This window comes from Dendroctonus ponderosae, unplaced genomic scaffold, assembly GCF_020466585.1.
Source record: "Dendroctonus ponderosae isolate FM_Combo_2020 unplaced genomic scaffold, Dpon_F_20191213v2 Dpon_F_20191213_1, whole genome shotgun sequence".
NCBI lineage: Eukaryota > Metazoa > Arthropoda > Insecta > Coleoptera > Curculionidae > Dendroctonus > Dendroctonus ponderosae.
Genome location: NW_026017110.1, coordinates 11,398,930 through 11,408,153, shown reverse-complemented (window position 1 = coordinate 11,408,153; position 9,224 = coordinate 11,398,930). Strand labels below are relative to the sequence as shown.

At 34.6% G+C, this 9,224-nt stretch overlaps 1 protein-coding gene across 1 annotated transcript in view; it reads right to left on the bottom strand.

The window, feature by feature from the left end:
- LOC109536020 (lachesin) overlaps window positions 1-9,224 on the bottom strand; it is a gene marked incomplete at its 3' end in the record, with an annotated part of 219,347 nt that overhangs the window by 70,523 nt on the left and 139,600 nt on the right. Inside the window, 2 exon segments of the mRNA XM_048661141.1 lie at window positions 5,602-5,721; window positions 7,260-7,388. Coding sequence (XP_048517098.1) covers window positions 5,602-5,721; window positions 7,260-7,388 — 249 coding nt within the window.

Genomic DNA, 9,224 nt, shown 5'->3' with positions numbered 1-9,224 from the left:
GCACTCGATCTAAGATATTCTGAGGGTGGCCACATATCCGATTATACCGGAAGTAGGTATCCACTTGGTTTTTCATATGGAACACCCTATATAGTATTACATTTTTGATATATGTGCAATTTTAAGTAAGAAATAACCGTTGCACTCACTCGAATAATTATTCGTTTTTCCCATAAGGGAATATGTTCTACTTAATTTCAGTCGCATTTGTTGTTGACATTGTCGAAAAGACCGTCGACTTACTTTAATGGATTTTCGACAAAATTTTGATAATTATTAATACAACGTGTTAAAAAAAGTTTGAAAATGACGCTGAGAAAACCGACCAAAAACAGTTTTTTCAAATAGAACCCCGGCTTGTTGATAATTTAATCCCAATCAGTATTAAAAATAAGGGTAAGTATGTGTAAGGTTGTCTATTCCAAAAGTGTTTATTTTTCGAAATATTGTCAACTTAATGTTTTCATATGGCTATTTTGTCGCATCTTATTTTAAATACTGTCACTATTAGTTGCCATGACAAAAGTGACCCTTTTAAATACAATCAAATGCCAAAGGAATACTTACAGCTGTCAGTACCTTTTGAAAATAATTAGTATGAATGACCATACATTTATATTACCTATACAATCGAAAATTATTTAGTATTTATGGAGAACGTGATAAAGTTATATCAAGAATTCAAAATCATTTTCAAGAAGTCTATTTTGGGTCACTGAATATTCAAAGTATCCAAACTCCCCAGTTGGATTCATTCAACATGCGAAAACTACCACTATCGAGCCAAAACCAGAAGCTCCGGTATTCCATTCTGCTACACATTCCGAGACTCCGATGGTTGCTCACCTCAGGCAACCTCGTTTTCTATTGGCCGGAGTCGGATTTCACGCATTCCGACCAAGGTCTCGCATCGGGGCGTTGCCCATTCTTCGGGTCTCCCCGTCCGCCATCGGGGAGACCCGAAGAATGGTTCTTCACCTTTTAAATGGGTTTCGGTTAAAGAACCATATTTGAGTCATAGAGGAAATGTCCAAATAGCGGAATTTAGCCACATGCAGGTTGTTTTTCCCGCCCAATTTCAAATTGATTTAATAAATTGTCTAATTTTTGTTGAAATTTACGCATGGACAAAGTCAATTTGAGGGATTTTGGGAGACCTTAAATTAAAAAAAAATTGCCTCTTTTGTCCTGGCAACTGAGAGTGACAGTATTTAAAATAAGATGCGACAAAATAGCCCATTGAAAACATAAAGTTGACAATATTTCGAAGGCCAACCACTTTTGGAACAGACAACCTTACATAAACTTACCCTTATTTTCGTGTGTGGCGAATTCACTTTGCAAACAATCTGATGTTCTATTTTGAAAATGAGTTAATCGAGGTAAAGTTTCAAAGTAACTTGTTCGGAAAATCGTCTTTTCCACCTTCAAAGTTTTTCAATCGATTGCAATTTTCCGAGGTCTACTTTTTTTTATGAGATCGTACGTTTTTTAACAAATTTCAACATTTTATTAACAGAGTTATGCATAACATAATGCATGCAAAAAGCTGTTTTTCCTAAAAAATTTAGCTACCTTAAATCCGCAAAGAAAACATTGATACAATTTGTCCTGCAAAATCGTCGTTTTGATCTTCAAACTCTTATGACTTTCAAGTTTCTCAACCGATTTCAATTTGGCAAAAACCGTTTTTAGACAAAATCACCCTCTTTAGAACGAGCTTTAGAACGAGCTTTAGAACGAGCTTTAGAACGAGATGCGTGTCATCCGCCTTCGAGTTAAGTGCCATCATACAAAGTATTTCTTTTTCTAAATTATATATGAAATAAGAAAAAAGATCATTAGTCGACATTAATAAACCCATCGCTAAGGAGGGTGTGTGATGACCCCGAACGCAACAGGAAACTAATTAGATGGCGATTCAAACTCGAAGAATATGACTGAATGACGATATAAAATACAGGGTGCCCACCGGGAAACGCCGCGATCGATGTCTGGTAAACTATCATTAACAGAAACTTGAAAATTGGACAGTGTACCAAAGTCATTATTTAAATGATAATATATTTAAGTGTAACAAACCATACTATGTTATATACAGGGTGTCTGTTTTTGGAGCTCAACCATGGGGATCTCGGTAACCATACTAGATACGAGATTGGTTAAACTGGGGCAAAGTTGTGCAGTCTAGAGCTTAATAAAATACCCATTGGAAAATTGAATTGAAAAATTTAAAAGATTCTGCTACTTCCGGAGATATCCGAAGTGTTTATTTTTCCTTAGCTTGTTTGACGCGGAAATTTAAAATTAATAATTCTTTGTCATTGCAACTTTTTTGCTTCGTCAACGTGGCGATGTATGCAAAATTAAAATACGCTTTTCTCCTCTTTTATCCTACTGAAAGGGATACAGGAACTGTCGGAAATCTATTGATTAAACAAAAGAGTGGGTGTTATTCCAAAGCGCTCTTTGCAAAAATAGGATTTTTGTTATTTTTACCAAACAGCAAGACTGAACCTTAACATCATCTTCAGAACTCTATAATTGAAAGAAAAAGTAAGTCCGTTTTGCGAAGCCTAGTTGTCATTAATTAACTCAAATTAATTAGTTACATTGGATTCTCTTAAAAGTAATAAACCCGCTATCAACCGTGAAATCGTCCAAATATGATTTACTTATTAAGAGCAAAATTTACCACGAAGGAATAAATTAAAACGGGACGGATAATAAACACCGCAATCGAAAACCAGTAACAGATGATTTCGTGGGAATGCTTTAGATAATTACTCAGCGGTCTGGTATATGTGAATGTGCACCCAGCTACTCGATATAGCGGGTTTATATTTGAATAATTACCTTAGTTTCGAAACAAAGAACAGTTAGATAAAGTTTGCCTAAAAGATATTTGGGATGTGCTATGAATACGTTGATCCAACAAACTTGAAGATAAGCGAATTTCGCTCGCACAATATCTATGTGAGAGGAAAGTGCTCGTCTTACGTCGAGGTGACGAAGTGATTAAATCAAAGCGAGGAAGTAAAATATGTACTAATTTTAATATTAAAGATTTTTATACCACTTTTGGACGTAGAATGAAAAAATGAAGTTCAGACGTTGCTTGCAAGCGTGCAGGAAATGGTAAAAATGTTAAACATCTTCTTTTGCCTTGGGAGATTTTGTAATTTGACAAATAACGAGCATCTTAAAATGAAAATTAACGCCTTAGTAATCAAGTAAATAGGAATGGCTTAAATAAAATGTCGATATTATTTTTATTATTATTTGAGTAATGGGCTTACGATAACATTTTCGAATAAAGTTATACAAATTAGTTATACGAACGCTTCCATTTTTCAATATTCCAGTAAGTAATTCTGTTTAGCTGATGGCGCTAAATTTGCGCAAAAAAATAGATATTTTCTTCTTTCTAGATGGCCATTTAGAGCACGGAAGTAAATATGAACAATTTCAAAAAGTTGTTTTTAAAAGAATTGAAATTGCTTAATAGCTAACGTATGCGTGTTTACTACTTTTAAATATCAATTATCCACAAGTAATTCATAATCTGTAGCATTTTAAAAACACTATACGATCGAATCAACATAACTGAAGGACTTGCTGATGCAGGATGGACCAAGGAGGAACCATTTAGAGAAAAATGTTAAATACAAAAGTTGTAGATACTAACGTCTAGTTTATTTTCAGATAATACCAATTGATACAGGGTGTCTCAAATTCAAGTGGTAGACCAAGAATACCTTTTTTTAAATTGAATGAAGTACTTTTTATTGCATATTCGAACTATCCCCACAATTCTAGCACTAATAATCTTAAGATTTAGAAACGCCTTGATTATCAAGTTGGTGCACTCTCTCTCTCGTTGAATCAAAGTCGGTAGTACCTACTAGAGCGTTTTTATCCGTTGAAGACATATCGATACGGGGGTAAGAATATTTTTCCAACGGACACAAGTTATACAGGGTGCCCCGTAAGCTCATGATCAAAAGAGTACTGCGATATTCTTTGAACCAAAAGAAGACGATCTGACCTAACTTTTATTAACAAAAAATGTCTGGCTTCTCTGCTATTGATGGTCAAAGTTCTTCAAAAAATTTATCTTTTTCGAAATATCTACGAATTTTCTAAAATACATCGTACCATTCTCCCGATATTTCGAAAAAGATAATTTTTTTGAAGAAATCTGACCATCAATAGCAGAGGAGCCAGACATTTTTTGTTAAAAAAAGTTCTGTCAGATCGTCTTCTTTTGGTCCAAAAAATATCGCAGTACCCTTTTGATCATGAGCTTACGGGACACCCTGTATATATATAATGTAATTTTTGCACGTTCAGAAATACTCTCCATCACTGAAAAAAAGGTAATTGAAAATTGTATTGACATCAATCTGCTCAAAGTTTCAGGTATTACCAAATAATATTAATTTAAACCCTTTTTATTCATCTCAGTACTAAAATTAAATAAGCCACTAAGTGAAACAAAGTAACACTTTTAAATTCTCCAAACACGAGAAATTTATTATTAAAAAAATTTTTTTGCTGTTTAAATTCTTTTTCTGATTGGTCCATTGAATATCGACACTCACCTATTACTTGTCCCTCGGTCCAAGCGCTTCCTATTATATTATTTCCTTATGTTATTTGCTTTTCATCTCGATTATTCGGTTTATTTTTAGGACCTGTTATTTAGACTCACATATTTTTAGTCCGTTCAATAGAGTATATTTACCGTTTGGAAAATTGTGGCCATAGAATGGAATGAACTTTAGTATGTTTTATTCAACACAACTACTACAAGGCAATTATAAGAATAAGTGCCAGATTACCACAACTAAGTTCGGATTGATTAAAAAAAAACAATCCACAGACACCAAGTTATAAATTTCACCTAAAAATCTACTCTCTATTCAAATGTCTATAGAGGTCATTCTAAACCATTGACGCAGATCTGTCTGTTTTGTATTCTTCCGACATATTTTTGGACCTCAAATTTGCTCGATAATGTTTCGGAAGCATTTTCCCCATGTCGGTTTAAATAATTTATTGTGCTGCATTTCGACGTGTAAACAGGGATCTAAATATTAACAGAGCACAATACTTTTTTTTTCCTCAAATTACATGTTTTACTTACACCCAAGGTACAAACGTTTTAATAATTAAAAGTTCCTGTTATACAAAACCAAGTTCCCGCTTATTTCCCGTTAGGATGCACCAACTTTAATCACACTTATTGTTTGAGGAAACTCGCATATCTTTACGATTAGGAAGTGCAAAGTATACATCATATATTCGGAATATGTTTTCAGCCAAAGTTTGGCTCAGTTCTCTCCGTCTCAAAACTAAGTTAATTAGTCTAATATATGTCAGTTATAATGCCTGATTGTCTAATTCACACATACCATTATATTGCATGATTATTTATTGCATTCCAAATGACTCATAATAATAAATTGATATCTGGCTTACATCAATTCCGTACATTTCTTTATCAGTATCATTACAATTTTTTTAAATTTTACAGAATTCTGGTAAGAAATTAATGTTCGTTGTTAAGTTTGGTGTATATGCGATTTGTTTGCTTACCTGTATTACGAACCCAGTAGTTGATCGATTTAGGAAATGCTTCCACAAAACATTCTAAAAGGACATCTGTTCCCAGCGGGGCACCGACCAACTGATTAGGAACATGAATTACTGGATGAACTGAAACAAAATAAGATTCCCCTTAATTATACGATTACATTAAGAAGAAATAATTCACAACGTAAAAGGCGTGGCTGCAGTCCCTATAAAGTCGTTGAACGGTTAGTTTCTTGTATGTATGGAGAAGCAGGACAGTGTATGGATTCAGTGAGACTTTGTCTGAACAAAGATATTTAATAAAGAAATTGTGAAAAGCTCAGCTCATTTAAAAAGCTGAATGACAAACGCAAAAATGTCGATACAAATTTGAAACTTGTTCAAAAGTTTCTTCCATATGGCGAGCGAAAAAGAGATTCACGAAAGTGGTGTCAGTAGTGTCCAGAACCAATCAGCGGAATACCACCATTTTTTCCTGTGGCTTGAAAGCCATTTGTGCTAAATGTGCTCAAAGCAGAATTATATTTTCTCGTACTTATTCAATTGATTTTGGTTACATTTTTCATAATTTTATTTTGCGTATAAGGAAATTTAATTTAAAATATTCACACAGTAAAGTACCAAACTCACACACAAGACTTCATCTCACTGCTTTCAAAACAACATCAGACGGCAGAAGTAATTCAAATTTATGAAATAGTCTATGATTATATATACTATATTTATAAACTTCTTGATCTTTTTACATAGTGAATCTGTCGTGTAAATATACTACCCTTCTGTTGTCGAGGAACTGCAATACAGATTAACGTAAATTTCATTCGTCTTTGGCCGTTTTTTGTTATTCTGATCTGTTCCGCATGACATTTTCTAGGAGGATTCAGTCCCTTTCTACATTATCGTAATCTTTCGCCCTATTGCTTTAGATTTTTGAAAATACCTTTTGAATTTCCTTAGCGTTCGACTGCTTTGTTTGATGCTTTCTTCACTGGTTTTTCGAGTCGGACTCTCAGTTTAGCTACACTTACGTGTAACATTGTAAGACTTTTTTTTTATCAATTTCTGGATATGATTTGGGCCTGACAATTGTAGCCAGGAACTTATTTCTAATTCTTATGAAGGTTAGTACTTTTGGAGGTAACTGAAACATACTGGTACATACTTGCCGTATGCTATGCTCTTGGATAAACTCTAATAGACTCCCACTATCCAATTCCCCACACACCAATAACCCAATCATCACACTAATGTCTGTTTTCGAAGTGAAATTTTTCAACCACACTTTTTACTCCAGTGGCTGTTCAAGTTTCAGCAGTGAAACATATTCTCAAAATAAAGTACTTGTAGCTCTTTAAATTGTAAACTACACAACTACACACATGTAAAACGAGTCATTCGAGCGTTACTTCCAAAAACATTTTTATGTGCACCATTGGAAAGCACATGTAAAAAAGCAAAAGGTTTCAGATATTAACAATAAAAAGTTCATATTAGTTGCTAATGGAACAATAAATGGTTTTACTCTGCTTTGCTGTAAACTCTCCATGTTACCTCAATATCCGAAATCGATATGCCATATCTTCTTAATAGTAGCAATTTCGTGTGTTTATTACAATGCTTCAGCTTGATATTTAAATGCATAAATAAAAATAAGTACTTACAGTGCACGTGAACCATGATCCTTTTACTGACGCTCGGAGGAACGCCATTGGATGCGATGCACATGTAAGCACCCATTTCCGTTCGGGATATCTTCCACAGTTGCAGCGTCTCACCTTCATACGATTTTACTGAAACGATAAAAATGCGGTTTACGAACTTTTCTCTTATTAGCTGAACTATAACACAAGAAATATATTATAACAAATGTGGTGCAACTGGGACAAAACGCAGATTGCTCCCGAAACTCCCCAACTAACACGTCAGTTGGAAAACAACGTATAAAAACAGCTTTAATATATTTCTTGCTTTAATGATAATGATATATGCTAGAACGAGCTGCGGCCACAGTGCGAATACCATTTCTATTATCTGTTACTATACAGTGTGTCCAGTATAAAATGATGTACATGGGGATATTGGAAACCGTTAAAGATACAGAGTGGACCAAATGGGAAAAAAGTTGCGCAATCGAGTGCCTATAAATAATTTCTCATCAACTTCTTTGAACTCGGAATAGCAACGGATATACGGATATACAAAAAAAAAAGAAAAAAGTGCATTTTATAAAACCCTTCATATCGTGTTTATGATAAAAGATACAATAACGAAATTTGCAGGGTGGGGGTAAGAAATAAACGTGAATTTGAAAATAAAGTAAGAAATAATCTAGGCCCACTATGTTCAATGAGGCCGAAGTCAACTTTTGTTTTTYTTATGGGCGCCATATTCAATTTCTGCATTTTTAAATTCCCCTTTAAATATGCTCTTCACCCATGTATAACATGTTAATGTTCGGTCAAGATAAATAATTAAAATTAACAAATTTAAGATTTTATGGTAGTAGGCATTGATATTTCTCTTCAATTTCCCCATAGTGACGTTCGTTGTCTGTTTTAATTACCTAGGTAACTGTCAAAGTAGAATTTATTGTCAGTGCCAAGTATTTGTAATTAATTGTGTGTTTCAAAATGAATCACTTTGCAAATTATGAAAATACGATATGTTGGAGTGTCGTCGAAATGAAGCGAAAGCTGAAGAAACGTATTTAAATAAATATCCAGAAAGGCGACAACCTGGTAGAACTATGTTTAGGCGTCTGAAAGACAACCTTGTAGCTTACGGGAGTTTTGCTAAGGTAAAGAAAAACAAACTTCCAGACGAAAATAAAGAAAATTTGGTAATGCAAAGCGTGGTTGGGACACTTCGTACGTCTTTACGTCAAATTGAAGCCACAACAGGTGTTGCGCGGTCAACGGCGAATAGTATTTTAAAGCGTCATAAATATCACCCCTATCGTGAACGGTCCTGCCAGGGACTCCAAAATCGCGATGCGATTAGAAGAATGGCATTTTGTCAGTGGTTTATTCAATGAAATAACAAGATACCAAACTTTTGCTTAAAAGTCCTTTGGTCAGATGAGAGCCAATTTACTAAATGTGGACTATTTAATCGTAAAAATACCGTTTTTTGGTCTGATGAAAATCCACGGCTAGTTTGTCAAGTTAGGCACCAAGTTAGGTTTCGATTTAACGTCTGGTTAGGTATTGTGGGTACCCACGTGATTGGACCATTTTTTTAATGAGAACATAAATTCCGAGAAATATTTGAACCTCTTATAAACTAACGTAGCGGAAGCGCTTATGAATGTTCCAGTAGCTACCCTGCAAAACTTCTATTTCCAACAAGACGGCGCGCCGCCACATAATGGACGTATTATCACAGAATTTTTAAACCACGAATTTCCCAACAAGTGGATAGGCAACCTGGGATCAGTAAGATGGCCTGCGAGATCCCCTGACAAAACACCGCTTGATTTTTTTGCATGGGGTTTCCTCAAAAATGTAGTATACTGTAGGTCATACGAAACCTAAGAGGAGCTGAGACACGCTGTTATAGAAGCTGTTAACAGAATTACCCCAGAAATGATCAGAAAATCCTGTGAAGCAGTAATGAGACGATGTATG